The 19793-nt window shown below is 38.6% G+C and overlaps 2 protein-coding genes and 2 long non-coding RNA genes across 4 annotated transcripts in view; 3 read left to right on the top strand and 1 right to left on the bottom strand.

Moving 5' to 3' along the window:
* LOC146674142 (uncharacterized) overlaps positions 1-4737 on the top strand; it is a 213222-nt gene extending 208485 nt beyond the window's left edge. The window contains exons 2-3 of the long non-coding RNA XR_014909126.1: positions 1285-1527; positions 2830-4737. This is a non-coding gene — a long non-coding RNA (uncharacterized LOC146674142). The remainder of the gene's footprint in view (positions 1-1284; positions 1528-2829) is intronic.
* An 896-nt stretch (positions 4738-5633) lies between these two features.
* LOC146674141 (uncharacterized) lies at positions 5634-6308 on the bottom strand. Its single transcript, XR_014909127.1, has 3 exons — positions 6253-6308; positions 5976-6011; positions 5634-5847 (listed from the first exon to the last, which is right to left on the bottom strand). It is a non-coding gene; the product is annotated as an uncharacterized LOC146674141 (long non-coding RNA).
* Positions 6309-6998: 690 nt separating this feature from the next.
* Positions 6999-8303, top strand: LOC146674140 (uncharacterized). Its single transcript, XM_085394361.1, has 3 exons — positions 6999-7386; positions 7473-7590; positions 7722-8303. Exons 1-3 carry the CDS (start codon positions 7285-7287, stop codon positions 7880-7882), a joined length of 381 nt encoding a protein of 126 aa, XP_085250487.1. The 5' UTR covers positions 6999-7284; the 3' UTR covers positions 7883-8303.
* Positions 8304-9215: 912 nt separating this feature from the next.
* LOC146674139 (uncharacterized) lies at positions 9216-19363 on the top strand. The gene is made up of 6 exons (XM_085394330.1): positions 9216-9243; positions 10146-10166; positions 10547-10687; positions 14377-14455; positions 14607-14800; positions 16451-19363. Exons 3-6 carry the CDS (start codon positions 10638-10640, stop codon positions 16458-16460), a joined length of 333 nt encoding a protein of 110 aa, XP_085250456.1. The 5' UTR covers positions 9216-9243; positions 10146-10166; positions 10547-10637; the 3' UTR covers positions 16461-19363.
* Positions 19364-19793: the final 430 nt, after the last annotated feature.

Below are 19793 nucleotides of genomic sequence, written 5' to 3'. Positions count from 1 at the left end.
TTTGCTCTGCGGAAATGCTGATGTGTGAAAGAAGTGGACTTACACAAAACTGCTACACTTACATTTGAATTAGGTGGCTTTGTAGCTATGTGTTATTAGCTGTGGTAGTATACAGTAGAAATACATTTTCATTTACATTTTCCCTGATAACAACTAATGTTAATTCTGATCATATGTTATTTGCATATCAAAATATTGACGTATGACAGTAAGTATGACGACAACAACAACCCAACAAACCTCATAGCTCAGAATATGCAAAATAATTATTCCGGATTTGAGAGTAGGTTTTTTTTAGTTTTAGTGTATTTCTGTAGTCTGTAGTAATATGGCCAATATAATGCTATTTTGATGATTCGTATTATATCAGATCTTACTGAAACACTTTGAATGGAAACCTCAAAGATAAGCAGTCTCAGATGAGTCATCGTCTGAGTAATGTGCTAGCCTTTCTTAGAACTCTGAAAAATATTGTTTGAACTTACAAAGGAAAACCACTGTATGTAATTTTGCTTAGGAAATGTTCACTGTTAAACTGGTTTCTCTTTTTGGTGTTTGAGAGGGAGTGTCAAACTAAATGTGACCGGCTGATGTCAGATAAGGAAAACAGTTTGCAGAAAAAGAAAGGAGCCGTGGAAGACACACTTGCTGCTGTAACAAGCATGTAAGCAAAGCAAGAGTTTATCGTGGAACTTATTAGCTGGCTGAAGGTTTCAGAGGGACTTGAGAAATTCTATTGAACAGAGAACATTTGGTAAGGGCTATATGATATGTCATGTGTAATATGTAAGTGAAGCTAGGACTATGTGTGGATGTCTGTGGAAACAAGTCACTGGTGCTTGTTGTAGTATTGTATAACAGCAAAATTAAAAAGCAGTGACTGTGTATTTATAATTAGACAACAGAATTTGAACTTTCTTTGTGGATTGTTAACAGTATTTTCAGTGTAATTATTCAGTGTTTTATAGTACTGTCATTATTATTCTGTGAACTACCATCATGTGTGTTCATTCACAGGGAGAAGACCATGTGTAGGAGCTTTCTCCTCATAATTCTGACTTCATGTTTCTGCGGTTAGTTGAACCTCCATGAGGACGCTGATTTAGTACCTTTGTGAATTTATATTTTACATAAACATTTAGTAATGGTTAGAACGGTTGTTTTTAATAGTTTAGCCATCATCATTCCCAGAGGAAAAATTGTGATAAACTCGAACTTTTTTGTCTGTCATCTTGCTAATGCCATGCAGTGGCTAAAAAATTTAGCTAGCATAGAATAGCCCAGATTTGAATTTCCACTGCCTGCAGTTACCTGAGCTGAAGGTTTTCTTCAATATGGACACTAGTTCTGATGAGCCTCAGCACGAGCAGTTTGCTGGACGTGTTCAGTGTGACAAAGACGCTCTGACGACAGGACGAGTCAGACTTCAGCTGTCCAGAGTTAGGAGTAACGACTCGGGCCGCTACCTCTGCAGGATGGCCACTCAGTTTGGAAAGAAGGTTAAAGAGTTCAGGCTCAACATCACTGGTAAGCTTTGTATGTGTGTGTGTGTGTACGACTACTATTCCTATTTCTGCTACTGGAGTAATGACATTTATTTACATATCACCTTTACAAAACTAAAAAAGGGCCGGAAAAACAAATTCATATTGAAAACACAAAACTTTAGAATACACAAATACCTATTTACAGTTAAAATAATGTAAATATAATAACCAGGCTTCAGGGTGAGAGAGGATTTTTTGTGTTAATGGAAATAATCAGGAAAGCAGGATTCCTTGATGGATCCCACATCTTCTCAAAGTTATAATCCACAGGGGGCACCTTGGAAGTCTGCAGAATCTGCAGTCCACTTGGAAAATGATGGAAGTCCAAATCCTTCTCAGAGTTATAATCTAACATGGCATTGATAATGATGATCATGATGATGATGAGGGAAATGGAGACAAATCCAAACCCTAATCCCCTTTAATCCAGATACTTTTCTCTTTAAAACTGTGTGTCAATTACAATAATCTCAATACAATCCCCCTTTTCACTAAACATACACTTTGAAAGTCAAACATTCAGAGATCATAGTGTACTCTATGTGGTCATTCACTCTCACATTCACTCTCATATCATTCAAGGATGTTTCTACACAGGCTGTCTTCTAGACCCGAGTTACGCCTGTATCTAAAATAATTATTTTCTTTTCATACTTTTATTCTTAGTCATCCTTTTAGCCAAACTCAAACATCTTTATATTTACTAATTATGTTCTGATCATTATTGAGCATAATTAACTTTCACCATTTAACACTGTTTTTCTTGATCAAAAGTATAATGATGGTTTGGCAACACGGATCTTATCTTTTCAAACTAAGACATGAATAAAAAGTCTGCACACACAAAATCGGGACATTAGAATAGACATTATCACTGCTCAGACTAGATCTGTCTGCTAACATAAAGATGCATTTTAAAGTGCGTCTTAAAACTTATTTTATTGTGGCTTTTGATTCAAACTAGTATGTTATTTCATGGCTATTTTTTTTTTTTGTTTGTTTCAAACAATTGTCATATTGTGTCCTGCCCTCCTTTTAACTGTTTCTTTTATTCTGTCTTATGCTCTTGCTCTGACCGACTGTGAAGCATTTTGATGTCATACTGCTTTTATGTTTTATTTAACTGCTTTCAAGTTGAGTTTGCCTCTCCAGCAATGGACATCTTTGGTCAAATCTACTTGTTTTTAAGTGTTAAAAATGAACTGAATTTGAAAATACATTTATTTGGTATATTCTTTCAGTAATCCTAATCAGTTGTATAATCAATACTTGTTTTTCACAGCAGCCACAGTGAAACCCAAGCCAGTGACAGCAACACGAGAACCAAACCGAAAACCTGAGAGAGGAGAAAGAAGCCTTTTTTCCAACTTGGCATTGGGTGCAGGATTGGCAGGATGTCTGGCAGCCTTTGTCATACCAATCATTTACCTCTTTACTCTATACAGACAGGGGACAACTTAAAGTATAAAACACAGTACACTCAGTCATACAATAGCTTCTGTAGACCTTGGTAGTGACTCTGCAGGGCTCTGGAACTTGGCTAGAGATCGTCTGATCACTGTCAGCGAGTTTATTGGATCTGGGTGATTGTCCTCCTGGGAGAGACCAATCTCATCAGGATGAAGACGATTACTTAGAAAAACTGCAGTAACACTTCACTCTCAAGGATTAAGTGGAAACAAAGAATGGAAGCAAAGTGCCTGCTCAAGAAAGTGCAATGAGGAACATACATGTTCTTCTGCTGCCCCCTGCTGCTCTGAAGAGAAATGCAGGAGCTCAGTGACAAGCGCTGAGCAGGTCCTTCTGAGCTTTTGAAAAAGGTTGGACATAAATCACAGAAGTCTCTGAATTCTCACAGTTTTCTACCTTATTAGTGTTACAGCTGAAATGTGAATTTAAAAAAAGAGTAACATCTATATTTAGTAAAATAAGAGAATACGGGTTTTTAATGACCTTTTATGTATTGTTGATAGTGACTCTGTTGTACTTTTATTACTGGATCTTAGTCCTGCATTTGACACACTGGAAAATAAGTTTGATTTTCCATGATTAACAATAAAATGTAGAAATCATGTAGGAGAGTCATGCCAGCAATTAAAACCGCTTCCTGTATCTCGTTAACCACACAAACACAAATGAGGAATACCTTACAATAATCATCAATCTTTCTTAGACTCAAACACATGGAAAGAGTGATCAGCAATCATTTTTGTCATTTCAAGTCACAATACCTAAATTTTTATTTTATTGTTGTTAAGGAAAGAAAGTTTACCTCATTTTTTCATGTTAATTTCAGTCAGGTTACGCTATAAAATTAGATCACAGTCTTAAGATAATTGTGGATCTGGGTCATTGTCTGAAAACAGTTTTTTTTAAAAATGAGGCTTGGGGGGAAAATGTGACAGTGATATTGAGGCAAGTTGAGTCAGTGGCTGGAATATAACCCCAAAGAGTTTATGTAGACTATGTGCCTAGAAACGTCTGCGTTTAAGTGTTCATTTCCAGTATTCCACAGAAAAGCTAAAGATGGCCAGACAGTGCAAAAGATAAAGGCTTTGCATTCTTAGATGATCTAAACAGAGCAGCAATGCTCTGCAGCAATTGATGGAAATGAAACTGAGCTCCATACACATATTAGTCTTCCCGAGGGAGTATGTAGTTGGTTCTGTTTGTTTTTCTGATTGTTAGCAGTCTAGCTCGACAGTTGTCAGTATTATATTATATCACATTATTTTGTGATGGTAGATACCAATAAGTTTGAGTGGTTTTGATTTTGGTGAAAATGAGGTCAACATAAAGATCACACCAAATGTGAAAATCAGTATAAAAGTTTATGTTACCCACAATGTTTTATGAATTGTCTTCAAACTTCACAATATAATATGCTTCTGGGGACATGAGTACCTAGGACACCTGAACATTTGACCTGGACCCTTGTTAGCAGTCTACCATGGAAAAAAAAAAAACTTTAAAGAAACCACAATGTCATTAGATATAGTATGAAATATCATACGAAAGAACATGGAGAGAGCTGCACAACACGCGTTATTTTACGCTACCCATTGCCTTTTGGGGGAGTGGTGTTCTGAGTCCTCTTGTCCATCTTGTAGCTAACACACTAAAATCACAATTTAATATTTACTGAAAATGTTTCTATAGTATGAACAGGAAACAAATGTATTTTTACCTTTATTGAACTGAAGGCTCAATAAAGTTTGAAATTATCTCAAGCCTTAATGTGCAGTTTTATTTACCCTTGTAGGGCCCATTTTACCCCAACATTGGGGCAAGTTGAGCCATGTGCCTAATGTTTTGATAGGTCATTGTTCTAAAAGCAAGGTGTTTGATAACTGGACTGGTTCTTATATAGTGTCTTTGTCACTACTCAAAGAGTTTTATCCAACTTGCCTCATTCACAAAAGCACTTTTTTCCCTTTAAGCGCAGTTTAACATTCACACTAATGCATCAGAGAGCAACTTGGGGTTACATCTCTTGCACACTGCAGCCAGGGATTGAACCACCAACCTTCCCATTGTTAGAGGACCTGCTCTACCCATGCTTTACAGAGTTCCTGTTTCACACAGTTAATTGGCTGAGTTCCCTTTTTTGTTTACATGGTCTGAAAAGGCATCACTGTATCACCAGCCCTGCAACTTTAGAAGCACACATTACAGACAGGTTTCACTCTATCCCACCTTTACCAGGTTTTGACAGAAACCTGGTAAAACACACATATTTGTGGTGAGACTCCGCAAGAGCCATTTAATTTGCGTATTTTGACACTTGTCCACTTGTGTTGAATTTTTGTAATACGCTTCTGTATTTACAAACACTATTAAAACAGTCTATTTAAAATCCACAGATTGAAAGCATACATTCAGGAAGGCTGTGCATTTAAAAGGCCATAAGTATTGTCCAAAGAATCCAGTTGATGGATAAAACTTTGATCATGTTGTGAGGCATAACAAACAACCCCCCCCCAAAAAAAGCCACCGTCCCCATTGACACTTTAAAGTGAAAGGTGGGGCATTCGTAAGATTAGTGGCTGTTGCACCAAGCCTGGAAGTTCATACGTGTCCAGCTGATAGAGATCACGTCCTCTATCATTAGGCAAAGGTTCTTGCTCTGTGCAGCTCTGGAATAGCTTATTTCGCCATTCCCTCTTAAATAAAGGTGCATAAAACAAAGCACAGATGGCCAGTAAGATGGTTACAACTATTATCGCACCATAAGGGCTCTTAGCATCCTGACTGTCCATCTGTGAACTCTCAGCTGGCTTTTCAGGTTGATCTGTCGCTTCTGTAAGAACAAATATGTCAACTTTTTAGGACAAAATTACAAATCTAGCTCAACAACTGGCCATGCAACTATGGTGGCCATCTATCTAAAATAAATAAATAATAGAAGGAAGCTTCTACTCAACTTACCAGTGTTGTTTAATTGACATCTTACATAGCTGTAATCTGTTGAGGAGACAGAGAGAAATTCGATCAAACCCACTGAGCATTTCCCACATTACTGCAATTGTTCAAGTATACCATTACAGCCTAGCTGGAGTTATTTATGAGTTAGATGGATATTTCACAGATACTGCAAGATAAAACAATGGCAAATCAATCACAATATTGCAGTCTATAATTTATTTTTAATGATAATCCTGTAATGTTCAGTGTGTTTTAATTTCAAATGAAGGCATCAACCAACCACAGGCTAAAAAAGCCAGAAAGAAGAGAAGCATGGGAAAGCAGCTCATCTTCTGCCTGTGAAATGACAGAGGTGAAGAGTCATGAACACAAAGATCAGCTAGTACAGCAACAGAATGAAATCATCCTTATACAACTACCTATAGCCACTTCAGTGCAAGCGGTGAAAATAAACCCCTTCAGTTTGTCTTTTTACACATGCAGCATTACTACTATAGTTTCTAAATTGGGCAATCAGGTATCTAATAGCAAAGCAGTCTACGTTTTACTAGCAATGTTCAAAGTGTTTCACAGAATGTCAACCAAAAATAAAATTAAACACAACAATTATACACAATACACAGCCCTCCACAACAGTCCCAGTTTCTACTGCATCTCACTGGGAAATTTAATTAGCCACACCTGATTTAGGCCAAACAATCCCCCCCAGCTGAACAACAGGAACTGTCTTAAAATTCAATGTTGACGAAAAGACCTTCATTTCCCACTGCATTTGATGTGCACAGGAAAAAAGAAAAATCATGCCCACCTGTTGCATTCAATTGCTAGCAATTAGTTAATCAATGCAAACAATCAGACTAGAGTGGGCATAAATGTATCAAGGGGGTTAATTAGAGGAAAAACTGCTAAAAACAATATATTTGCAAATAGTAATCAATAACATGCTCACTTTAATTTATGGACATTTTTGACAGTACTTACTCACAGGCTCAGCCAACAGCAGATACAACAAACTAAGCACTTGAAAGTAGTGATGGGACGTTCTGTATCGAGGCTTCGGAGCGTGTGTCGAGTAATGGAGGGGGCGTTTCCGCGAAGCGCGTATCGAGGCTTGCTTCATTTATGGGAGGAGCTGAAAATGATGACGTCCGAAGCCTCGCTGCCCGGCTGTACCACGTGACTGGTTCATGAAGTGGTTCGAACTTTGCCGCGAGATATGACAGCGATATAAACCCCTCAGACTTCATTCAAAAATGTGGGTGTTTGATGGAGAGTTGCGGTTAGTGAGAGTTTGGAGACCGTATGGAGGTTTATGAGAGTGAGGAGAGAAAGTCAGGAGAGAATGGAGCCAGCTAAGAAGAGGAGGATGTCCTCCCCTGTGTGGGAACATTTTGATCTTATTCCTCCCAACAAGGTATGTAAATTTCTACAGAAGATGTATTTTCATAATACTGATGGTGCAATACAATTTATGTTGAGCTGTCTTGACTTTTGTACAAGGTGAAGTGTTTGCTATGTGCCAGGGAGCTGGGATATAACAGCAACACCTCATCCATGCTTAGGCACTACAGAGCTTTGCATGAGAATAAGGGGGACACCGATCGTGGAGCAAGACCAGGTGAGCCATCAAATGCAATGATAATATAGGATGCAGTAATGTTACTAAATGGTATAACAATATTATACAGCTGTTATAAGTTACGTGTGTGATATTTATATTTGTGCTTTATCTTTATTGTCTTTCCTCAGGAGAACAATCTCAAATAGATGAAGACCTGGTCAGCATGGTGATTGAGGACTCCCAGCCATTTAGCATTGTGGAGGACAAAGGATTCAAAAGATTTGTTAAATCATTAAATCCTAGCTATGTTCTCCCCACTAAAAAGGACGTAAAAGCAGTGAAAATTTAGTTTTTACAGAATAAAATGTGAACAGGCAGGACTGAGGCTCAAAGCCTCAGTGTGTAGCTGTCCATACCTCAACGTTACAAAAGCACAACTACTGTTCACACCCCAACCACACCTCACCTCACAGTAAATGATCATTTCCATTTCAAGCATTTCCAAATAATCATTTCCCATACTGCCACTATAAATATACACAGTATACTGCCATCAATACAATATAGATGTTTTACACACTCCTTTTGTTGTTGACATTTACAGGCTGTGTGCAAAATGCCACACTCTTCAAATTCATGCCAGCTATTATTTTTACGTCCAGTAGGTGTCCTGCTAGAGCAAATGAAGCTTCATGAAGCTTCGCGTTGGGGTGAACCAATTGGATGAAAAGCTTCAGTGCTTCATGGGGCTTCATCTGCCCATCACTACTTGAAAGAGATGAAGACAAAAATAATGCAACCCTTCCTTTAGAAATGTAAGGTTAAAAAACAGCTTTTTCGTAGGCTGCAGAAAAGATGCAAGCTAAGTCAAAAAAAGGGGGAGGGGTCTTTACCTGGGTGTTTATATTGGTGCTGTTCAAAGCCTGCTGGGATCAGTCACATGACTTTGTTAAGAAATGATGTTAAAGGATAGGTAGATAAGTCTCCATTTCATTGACTGACTCATTGATTTGATCAGGGCCCTATACTATGAAGTTAGTTCAGCCTACTCAGGATATCTTCCCCTAGATTCACCCTGACAGTGGTGATCAGATTAAATGGTCACACAAAGCTCGTTATCAGCTCATTAAGTTCCCAAGGTTTACCCTGAAGTTATTTGGATAAGCTAAAATATGGCATCACAATACAGGAATCTAGCCCTTGTCTGCTCTGATTGTCTCTCAGAAACACACCAACTTTTCTCATGTCACATTTGACTGTGTGAAATAGTTTCATTATTATATAAATTTTTGCACACACTTGTGCAAGTTAAAAGCTGCAAATTGTGTTGAGGTATTTGAAGGAACTAGCAAAAATAATAATTATTATTATTGATAATAATTATTATTAATTATTGTCTGGTGTCTGGTCTAGAAAATTTGAAACTGATGTCTGTCAGCATTTTTTCCTGCTTTGCCTCTTCTTGTTTCTGTTTGTGGCAAATGAGTTACATTCTAAATATAAAGCAGGTGGGGAGAGGATGAAATACAGCTGTGCTCAGGTTTAAAATATAAAAACAACACTACCAGAACTCACCTGTAACCTGACACGCCTATCTCTGTTAAACCAGTCAGACTGGTTAAATGAGGGACTTCACTTCTTTCTTTGCTTTGGTGTTTATGCAAAGAAGGAAGTGAGGTGTAGAGTGAAGGACACAGTGGTGAACATCGGGTAACTATAAATTCTTTTAACTAAAGTAATTGTTTACATGTGTGTTCAAGAATCTTTGAATGATGCAACTATATTCAGGGGGGTAGGTGGCTTTAGCTAAATATATGTCATTTTAAATGTACCTGACATTAGTGGTGAAAAACTACCTTTAACCTGTAGTTTGTGTAACATTAACATAGAGTCACAAACAAATTATATTAGAGTGCTGCGCTATGTAAGAGCACAAGAAAGAACATGGACACTAAGTCATAGGGAAGAATCAGATTTAGGCTAGACTGTAAGTCCTGCATTTTATATATTTTACATTACTACCAGACCAATATATTCCTTTCTTTATACACAATGCAAATTGAATAGAAAAATAAAATTGGTTATAGATGTTGTTGTTCTTTTCGCTCTGATGCAGAATAGTCATGGTAAATTTCTTGCATAAATCCAAAGTGTTTTTAAGTTGTACAACACATCACTAATAACTAGTAGATGGTAAGAGAGTCTCTTCAGATACACATCTATACGTCACTCAAATCTTTGATCACTGAGTACCAACATTTTCAACAGCATTTATGGAAAGGTGTTGAGTAAGTAGACCTTTGACTTGATTTGAACTTTAATGAAAGCCTCTAATATTTCATCTTCATCATAAATAAATTCATTGTCTCCTGGTATGTTGATTTGTCAAGAAAAGACCCATCATTCCCTCTGTGATTTCTCGCATCTATTTTTTGATAATACATTGAAAAATTACAGATTACATACTGCAGCTGTAATATTAAAAATAATTTTTGCCCTCTCTCTTTGACCAGGTAGCGACTGTTTTTACCAACATGAAAAGGCATCACGCTCAGCTGACATTACAGTTCTTATTGAATACTAATTGTCAGTCTTATTCCTACAATATGCAGTTCAGCATTGCCAGGTACCAGGTAAGAGGGCATGAGGAGTATGCCCCTGCCCACACATTGTTAGCTGTAGAAAAGTAGCAGTGAAGGTGAACAACATCCAAATATGGACTGCCACTTCAAGGCCAGTAAGGAAAACAGAGTGTACCATAGCAACACAAAAATATGACCACTTTATTTAATTATATTTAAAGAAATGTTAATAGAGTATTATGAGTTTGAAACTTAAGTTTTTCCTATACATTAACATCATATTAGTAGTGTATAGTATTAACAGAAAAGGAGAAGTTTCATTTATAAGATTGCTATATTCCTTTATGTAATTAGTTTGTCCTGCCATTTTTGTAGGGGAAGCCTATGAGATTCGTTTCCATTTCTGGTGTCTTCCTCTCTGTTTCCAACAGAATCCATCACAAACCAGGTGGCCCTGAACCTACATCTGGACTTCACCTAGAAGGTGAACCCAGCTGTGTGTCCGTGAGAAGTGATTGGTCTATGGATGAGCCCATTAACTTTAAAACACCAATGCCCTCTGCTGTTAGAAAGTAAGATACAGATTAATTTTAAATGTATAGTTATGTGCAAAACAATAGCAGTGTGTTTAAAACAATAGAGGCAAAGTTCAATGTTCCTAATAGCATTTATTGCCATACATACAAAGGCACTGAGAGCTGTGCACATCCCAAATGAAAACATGAATAATTTTGTCTTTTATTTTCTCCCTTTTTTTGGGTATTTCTTCCTCAGCATAAGGCAATATGACTTCTTTCAGTATTTTTAGGTACTGAAACTGGTTCATGGTGCCTGTTATATGATAAATGGGCCCCACTCCAAACCATTATACTTGCACCTCCATGTTTTATGGTCTTCACGGTGTACTGTGGCTTGTATTTAGTGTTTGAAGTTTGTCTCACAAACTGTCTACAGCCTTTAGATCCAATGAGAACAATCTTGCTCTCATCTGTCCATACAATATTGCGCCACTTCTCTTTAGGCCAGTCAATGTGTTCTTTGCCAAACTGTAACCTTTTCAACGGATGTTTTTTTGTTTGTTTGTTTTTTCAACTGTGGTACTTTACAAGGGTTTTTTGCAAATAGTTTGGCTTCACATAGGCGTCTTCTGATTGTTGAAGTACTCACAGGTAAATTGAGATATTCTCTGATCTCTCTGGGGCTGATCATTGGATGCTTCTTTGCCATTCTTGTTATTCTATGATCTAGGTGGATGATAGTGCTCCTTTTTCTACACATGTTTTGGGTTTTCTTTCCCATTTCAAAGCATTTGAGATCTTTTTAGCTGAGCAGCCAATTAACTTTTTGATCAAAGTTCTTTCTGGAATGACACATTTTACTCACTGAGCAAGGAGTAAAACCAGCAGGCACAGCATCTGCTGCCTTTCTTAAATAATGGGCCATAATTGACACCAATTTCTTCACAGATTGAATGACCTCCCTAACTGAACACCACACACCCCTTTCACTGAATTAGTCAATTACCCCCAATGAGGAGCGTGCATGTCATGTCTTTTAAGTCATACTGTGGAAAAATATATAAAATGATCGAAAATTAATGAGAATAATAAATAATTAAAGGAGTATTTGAATTATAATTTTGCTGAAAATGACATGTCATCTAGGTCTGATTCGATAATTCAGGGGTAACAAGGGAAAATATAATTAATAGGAATAAAAACTAAAAAAAACATATAAAACATTGCACGGCCACACTGTGCTAATTATATATTTTTAAAAATAAATGTAGAGGTGGGAATTGCAATTAATATAAATCTCAAAGTATTCACAACATTCCTGAACAGAAATAGGCCTCTGCACCTGGGATGAGGGTGTGGCCATGAAAACAATGTGACATGCCATTGGATGTTGGGACACATAATAACATGACGCTAAGCATCGGCCAATGAATGTGAACTAACAACCACAAGGTAAAAGCACTAAAAGCACTAAAAGCACTTGGAAAAGGCAGAATCCCATGCTCGGCTCGGACACCCTCGGTATTGTGTCTGTGGTCTAGACTCGTCGCCTACTGCTGAGGGGCCGATGGTGCGATATGGCAGCCTCTCCTCTGTCAGTCTGTCCCAGGGCATGCAAACCATTATTATTTAAACCAATTTTTAACTGTATATTTCTGTACATTTACATATTATGATTCATATTGCTGTACATTCATTGACCTTGTTTATAGGTAATTTCATTGTTTTCTCATGTTAAAATGTTCCTAATTTAATGTCTAAAAGCACTAAAAGCACTTGGAAAAGGCAGAATCCCATGTAAAATTAGTGCAACAAACTCTATTTTCATTACTGAAAATAACTGTATTTTCATGAGAAAGTTATTTTCTGTTATTTTACGGTAGTATTTTGGCGCCCCAGCTGCTGGAATATTACCGTTTTTTTAAGATGTTTTTTTTTAACAGTGCACCTCCAATCAGCCTGTTATCGTGGTTCCAAATTGGTAGATGTCATTCAATGTCCTCCGTTGAGAGTGTCACCAACACACACGACGCAACCGACCATCAAGTATCTGGCAGCAAACGTCTCCGCAGGACAACTGGGCTCTCCCAAGTGCAGGAAGGTGTCAATTCTGTTACGGGACCAGTTGATCAAATCCATAATTATTTAAGTTTTAGAGAACAAGACTGTGAAACTCTTTGAGGGTTAGAGTTAGATGAGACTAGACAAACACACAGTAGCAGCAGCAGGGAAGATAAGGGAGAGAGAGGGGGAAAGATGCGTCCGCCTCCTCCGAGAGCCAAAAGATGCGTGCCATGTCTCATGTACAGTACAGAATGCATTCAGCTTGTCAAATTTACATTATGACTCTGAAGTGCTCTACTGTACGTTTGTAGTTTTTCCCCACAAAAAACATTCCACTTTAGACCACTGGATTATGTGTTTACCTTGCAAAATGTCAACGAAACATTGTGCACCGTCAAAGGCACCTGCGGTAGCACCCAAAAGTCAGAGGAAGATGCTAACCATCGCACAAAAAGTTGGACTTTAGGACATAAAGAAAGGTAGAAGTTACTGTTTTTTTCGGACCACCGGATTATAAGGTGCATTAAGCGAAACAAAATGGTCAGATTCAAGTCAAACTTTACTTGACTCATTCTTCTTGCTTCCGTGCTATTGATTCATTAATGTTGAATTCTGTCAAGAGATGTATTCTAAAGACACTTCTTCAGCTGAGAGTCAGAGAGTAGAAACACACACGCTGCAGTTTTTACTTGCAAGGGCAGTCACAGAGCACTCGCACCCGAGAGTGGGGGCTCAAGGACTCGCGCTCTGCCACTGCTCTGGTCTTTATTTATATACAAAGGTAATACAATAGTGAATACGTCTGTTCGTAGACAGAGGAATGTTGATGTGTATGTGTGTGTGTGTGAGATTCTGAAGGAAGCGGCCCCTCTTTTTATTAGGGAGTGAAGATAAGAGTGTTCAGCTCTACTCTTCCTGGTAGGGAGTGAAACTGCATATTCAGCTCTTATTATCGCTGTGGGAAGAAACTTATAAAAGAGAACAGAGCAAGTCTTGTAGTGAACAACAGCCTAAGTCATCAAAAGGTCAACATGCAATATTCTATCATATGCAAACTTATATCATTAAAAGTTTATACTGACTACTAAGTACAATTTTCTAATGACAAATTCTCTCGCAACTGCTCTGTTTTCATGTTCTGGACCTGAAAACGGGGTTTGATCTTTGGTTTCATTTTATAATACTGGACTTGTTTTAGGGAGGAACGCTGGTTTGAGCGCGGAGTCAAGGAGGCCGCTTACGTGAAAAGGGAAAGACCATCTCTGAATCAAGGAGGGGGCCTAAGGGGACATCTTTCACATCTTACAATGCTATGATTGCAGCCATTCCCCCACTTTCTGTGAATGGCCATTGATCAGTGGTCTTTGATCAATGGTCATGAGAATTTGCATATTAATTATCAAAGAACTGACCTCCCAGCCCATTGTCCCTTCAGTGGTGTTAGTGTCAGTAATTATGGAAATGTACTGTTTTTAAGTTTGGGGAAGCCATCGAGACGTTTTCCAAAGCAAACTCAGCAGAATCATTGTTGCATTATCTGCATAGGAAAATAAAAAAGTAGTGTTTGTTTTTCAGGAATATAACAACAGAGCAAAAAATATCTTTAATTGGCTGATGTTTGTGCAGTATTTGTGTTAAAAATAAATAATTTGTCATGCTCGTTTATACTGCCCACACAGAGACAAACAGGACAACTCAGAAGTTTCCAATTCTCTGCCTGCCCAGCAACATCAAACTGAAGTGAACTCCATATTTAAGGTCTGTAAACACACAGCAACTAAAAAAAAACCACACCTTTCCCTTAATTTATCTCTCTGTGGTCTTTAGACCATTGGATTATGTGTCTGCCTTGCAAAAGTCAGCTTTTCTGTTATTTTTGCACTTCTCTTTTTACACTCATTTATTACAGCTGCTGGAGGACAAAATAACTACTTTTGTGAAGAACGAGCTAAAGAAGGCACAGAATGAACTCAATTCAGATTACACCCAATCATCAGAGAGTCAGACACATGATGAGGATGTGTTGGGCAGTGAGGATGAGGAGCAGAGGAGAAGCAGTAGAGAAAATGAAACAGGAACAGCTGGCTGCTCGTCTGCTGAGCAGTAAGAGAATTTCTTTTCAAAAACTATTATTTTATTATTATTATTTTTATTATTATTATTTTATTGAAATTCTAATGCTCTGGTTTATTGTACTTTCCTCAAGAATACCCTGGTCCAGATTGTGAATTAAAATATAAATGTAGCCTGAAAAATAAGTTCCAGTGTGTGTTTGAGGGGATTGCTAAACCAGGAAACAAACAGTTAGGCATGAGGATTCAAACCAAGAGCTAAGGAAGTCTGTGTCCAGATCGGAAGGGACAGACAGCTGACTAAAAGCTGAGGAGAACCGGGTGGCAGCCGAGGGGTTGATGATCTGACAGCGGCGAGAACTGTTTTGAACGCGGAAACACAGTATCAAATAACACAGCCTTATGGTTGGAAAAGACGGTGTCAAATATTTCCATGTTAGACACAGGTAAACTGTAAGATAAGACCAGGTCTAGTGTGTGTCTGTGATCATGAGCAGGGTCAGACACGGATTGAACCAGGTTAAAAGAGTCAATAAGGTTTAAAAACTCCTTCGCCAAGGGTTTGTCAGGACAGCAGACATAACTGTTAAAATCTCCCACAATGAGAACGTAACCATAGTTGGGCATAACCCCAGCTAGAAATTCTGAAAAGTCATTTATGATATCCTTATTATATTCAGGGGGATGATAAATAAGAGCAAAGAGCATTGAGTTAGAGCAAATGACTTCAAAACGTCAGCTCAAAGCTGAACGCTAAAGGCTGTAAAAACCATTGTTTACATAGCCCATTAGGCCAATAACGGAACACTAGTTTGAGAAAATGTCCATCCCAATCAAATCAGATAACTATTACACTTACTTTGGGAATCTTCACCTTGGAGAAATCACATTCAATTTCCCTGCAACCAGTTTTGGAAACCAGTAATGGAGCTGCCATACCTTCAACGTTGACTGCCACCCCCCCAAAAAACTGCTGTTTGTCACAGTTCTGGGTCTTTGTGACCCAGCATTTTGAGTTCATGTATTTTATATTATGGTTTATGTTCTACGTCCTTTGTTGTACTGTTTTGATTATTGTCATTCCCCTAGGTTTCAGTTAGGGTTGTCAAGGGTTTAGTTCTTAGATTTTATGTGATGGCTATGTTCTGTGTTGCGTCTGCTGAGCCTTTTTGTCCCATGTTTCAGGTCCCACTATTCTGTCTCCCCACTCTGTTAAGCTTACATGTCTTGAGTTCAGTCAGTGTGTTTCCTCTTTTACTTTGAAGGTCCGTGTCCCATGTCAGTTTTTCTAGTTTTGCTTCCCTTGTCTCGTCCAGTCTAATTACTCCCAGCTGTGCTCTCCTTCTGTGTCTCATGTCCCTCGTTATCCCTCAGTTTATTTAAACCCCGTGTTTCTGTGTTAGTGTCGCGTTCTCCCTCATATCTGTGTGTGAGTTTCCCTGTTTCTTCTTGTGCCTCAGTTCCCCCCAGTTTAGATTTGTATGTTATTTTTGTAACAAACACTGCATGATGCAGTTTCATACTGTAGATGTCTTTTCTTGGTCTCTATTCAGGATAGCATTCCTTTAATTCCAAAATATCTTCAGACTATATAGCACAGTAAGTCTTGTGGTTTGAATGACTGAATGATTAGAGTTCTGCAAACTGATTGGATATCTTCTCCCCATATTCTTTCCATTAGATTTCTGTGAACTAAATCTGGATCTAAACACAATACACTGAAAACTCAAACTGTCTGATAACAACAGGAAGGTGGTGCATGTAGAAGAGGACCAGCAGTATGTTGATAATGACGACAGATTTGATCATTGGCCTCAGCTGCTGTGTACCAACACTCTGATTGGTCGCTGTTACTGGAAGGTTGAGTGGAGTGGAGAGGTTCATATTTCAGTGGCTTACAAAGGAATAAAACAGAAGGGAAGCTGTGATGACAGCTGCTTTGGCAAAACTGATCATTCCTGGTCTTTGTACTGTGATGAGGCCAAATACTTTGCAACTCACAATTAAAAATCAAGAGCCATCCCTGTCTCCTCCTTTGCCTGTGACAAAGTAGCAGTGTATGTGGACTGTCCTATGGACACCGTGTCCTTCTATAACATAATCTCTGGCACACTGGTCCACCTCCACACCTTCAACACCACATTCACTGAACCTGTATACCCTGGGTTTAGAGTTTGGTTACGTGACTCTCATATCTACATCTGTGCTGACTCAGAAAACTGAACCTGAGCTCATAAAGTAGCAATAAAGCAAAGTTACTGAGCTACAGTAACAAAAGTGTCATCCATATATATTTAAAAATACATAACATTATAAATTTGACTGTGATAAATGTTTCAAATGTGTTTGAAATTACACCGAGAGATCTCATGCCACCTTCTTAACTTCTAGATCACGCAGTAGTAGTGGAAATAGAGTATATATAGTATATGTATAGAAGTTTGATCTATGATATTTAAAATAAAACTGACGAAAGAATAAAAAAAATAAACAGGCAAAATGTTCGATCCAGTGAACTGATGGTTGTAATATATGTGTAATTTATTGGCATGGTTCAGAGGCTTTTGGATAGTAATCCTGTAGCACCACCATCTGGCCAAAAGGGAGGTATTTAGTTGTTATTGAATAAATAAAAAGTAAAAGAGAGGGAGACAAAGTTTTAGGGGTGTCCAACTCCAGGGGCCCGTTCTTCGTACGTCGCTCACTACATCCAAGATCAAATGACACATCCAAGACCAAACCATCGCGCTAACCGTGAGCTCGCTAATCCGGTTCCCCGAACACACCTGCTGTTGACGATTAGTACGGCTGGACGCAGTAATGTGACATCACTGGGTGTCGTAAAAGGGGCTACGCATCGATAGTAGAAACATTGATCGGCAACCCGCTGATTGGTCGGCGAAAATGTCGAAGGAGCGCGCTCGGTATTTTCCGGCAGCAGAGCAAGAACTCTTGAGTGCGGGATTTCAGGAGTTTCAGAGTTTAATTAAAACGCAAGGGAACACTGCAAAGGCTGCAAAAGCAAGGAGAGAGGGCTGGCAGAAAGTTGCTGACAAATTAAACTCGTAAGTAATTTAATAATAACAATAATAATGGAGTGGATTTATATAGCGCTTTTCAAGGCACCCAAAGCCCATGACAATGCCACTATTCAGTCACTCTCACATTCACACACTGGTGGAGGCAGCTACGGTTGTAGCCACGGCTGCCCTGGGGCAGACTGACAGAAGCCAGGCTGCCATATTGCGCCATCGGCCACTCTGGCAAACACCAGTAGGCGGTAGGGTAGATTTATCATATCACACTATATTATCCAATATTATATTACATTATATTATATTATAATATGTTATATTATATCCCCTTTCAGATTAGAGCCACAACAGGACCCACTAGAACATGGGAACAAGTAAAAGTAAAAGTAAAATATAAGAACATTCTACAGAATGGTAATATTTATCACTTATATTGCTTTTCGTCTCTTGGAAAGAGACCCTGGAATAATCTGTTTGTTTGTTCATAACAGCAACCAAGAAAAGGGCAGAGCAAAAAAAGACAGGTGGTGGTCCTGCACCCCCTCGTCAACAAGTTGGTTAAATAAATAATACCCTCACGGGAATATCGATATCTCTCTATGAGCACACTGTCGCGCTGAGCTAAAGGATCCTGTCTATCCCGCAATATACGCTGAGTTCTGAAAACTCTCCTTATCAATCTTGCACCTTCCGCAATGGGTTTCTCGCGTATACGGACAGGACATGGCTGCCACAGACTTCCCAAATCCACCTTCGCTTTTATAGCCGTGGTCTCCCATCTTGATTACACGAAGTAATTTGCAATTACTACTCTGAAATATGAATTACATCTGTAATAATCACATACATGTAATAGAATATTAATAGTACATTTCCCTTTTTTAGGAAATGACCTGTATGTATCTGTGTGAAATCAATGAAAGGATCAAGTGCTGCATTATCTTTAGTTACATTGATAATATTTATTTATGGTGAAACAGTGGTGGAATATCGCTGTTGCTTTCGTATAAATGAAGCGGACATACCTGCATGGCCGCGATCTAATCCTGTTTACATAAAGTAAACCTGCTCCCGAGCAGGTTTACGCTTACGGCTCTGTTGCTATGACAGCAAGTCCCGGATGAGCTTCGGGGAACCGAACGATCCAGGATCACGCAAAATCGTCAACAATCTAATCCAGCTAACTTACTTAGCGAGGTACGAAGAACGGGCCCCAGGCCTCAAGGGCCTCAAGGGCTGGTGTCCTGCAGATTTTAAATGTCAACACATTTAAATCAAATGATTATTTCACTACCAGGCCTCTGGAGAACTTCAAGACATGTTGAGGAGCTAACGCAGCCATTGAAATCAGCTGTGATGGATCAAGGACACATCTAAAACCTGCAGGATACAGGCCCTCGAGGCCTCGATTTGGACACCTCTGAGGGGGGGGGGTTCTGCTTCTGCTTCTCAGTTGTGGCCCCATGTGTGCAGCTGAGGAGTGGTAGAAGGCACTTTCTGGTCCAGGTTATTCTTCCTCTGGACTTTCTTTTTTTCTTTTTTATTTATTTAACCTTTATTTAACCAGGATGATCCCATTGAGATTAAAAACCTCTTTTTCAAGGGAGACTTGGCTAAGATAGGCAGCAGCAAGTGTCTCACAGTTACAGAAATTACTCAATTAAATACAGGCAGCAACAAAACACATGCAAAAATAAATAAAAAATGAAATTCAATGAAATTCAAATAAATGAAAAAAAAAAAACTTTGGTTAAAATGACAATCAATCCAATTTAAACAGTTGCATGTTATGGACTTGGCCTCAAGGATTCTTAGTTTAGATTTAAAAGCACTTAATCAAAGGAATTCAGTCATTTCCCAGTCGTTCTGCAGTTTCTTCCAAGCCAAGGGTGCTGAATGGACAAAAGCTCTTTTACCAAATTCAGTTTGGGCAAATGGAACAGAAATGATAATAATGGATTGGATTTATACAGCGCTTTACAATACCAC

Source organism: Rhamphochromis longiceps, linkage group LG3 (assembly GCF_057381845.1).
Source record: "Rhamphochromis longiceps isolate RC_006_pf linkage group LG3, R_longiceps_female_GT1.1, whole genome shotgun sequence".
Classification (NCBI taxonomy): Eukaryota; Metazoa; Chordata; class Actinopteri; order Cichliformes; family Cichlidae; genus Rhamphochromis; species Rhamphochromis longiceps.
The sequence above is the reverse complement of the archived record's forward strand: the minus strand, read 5'-3'. Positions and strand labels throughout refer to the sequence as shown.

Coding starts and splice junctions, on each gene's coding strand:
- LOC146674140 (XM_085394361.1), top strand. CDS start 7,285: ATGAGAGTGAGGAGAGAAAGTCAGGAGAGAATGGAGCCAGCTAAGAAG. Junction 7,387..7,472: donor ATCTTATTCCTCCCAACAAG/GTATGTAAATTT, acceptor CTTTTGTACAAG/GTGAAGTGTTTGCTATGTGC. Junction 7,591..7,721: donor CGATCGTGGAGCAAGACCAG/GTGAGCCATCAA, acceptor GTCTTTCCTCAG/GAGAACAATCTCAAATAGAT.
- LOC146674139 (XM_085394330.1), top strand. CDS start 10,638: ATGGATGAGCCCATTAACTTTAAAACACCAATGCCCTCTGCTGTTAGA. Junction 10,688..14,376: donor ATGCCCTCTGCTGTTAGAAA/GTAAGATACAGA, acceptor CTGCCCACACAG/AGACAAACAGGACAACTCAG. Junction 14,456..14,606: donor AAGTGAACTCCATATTTAAG/GTCTGTAAACAC, acceptor CATTTATTACAG/CTGCTGGAGGACAAAATAAC.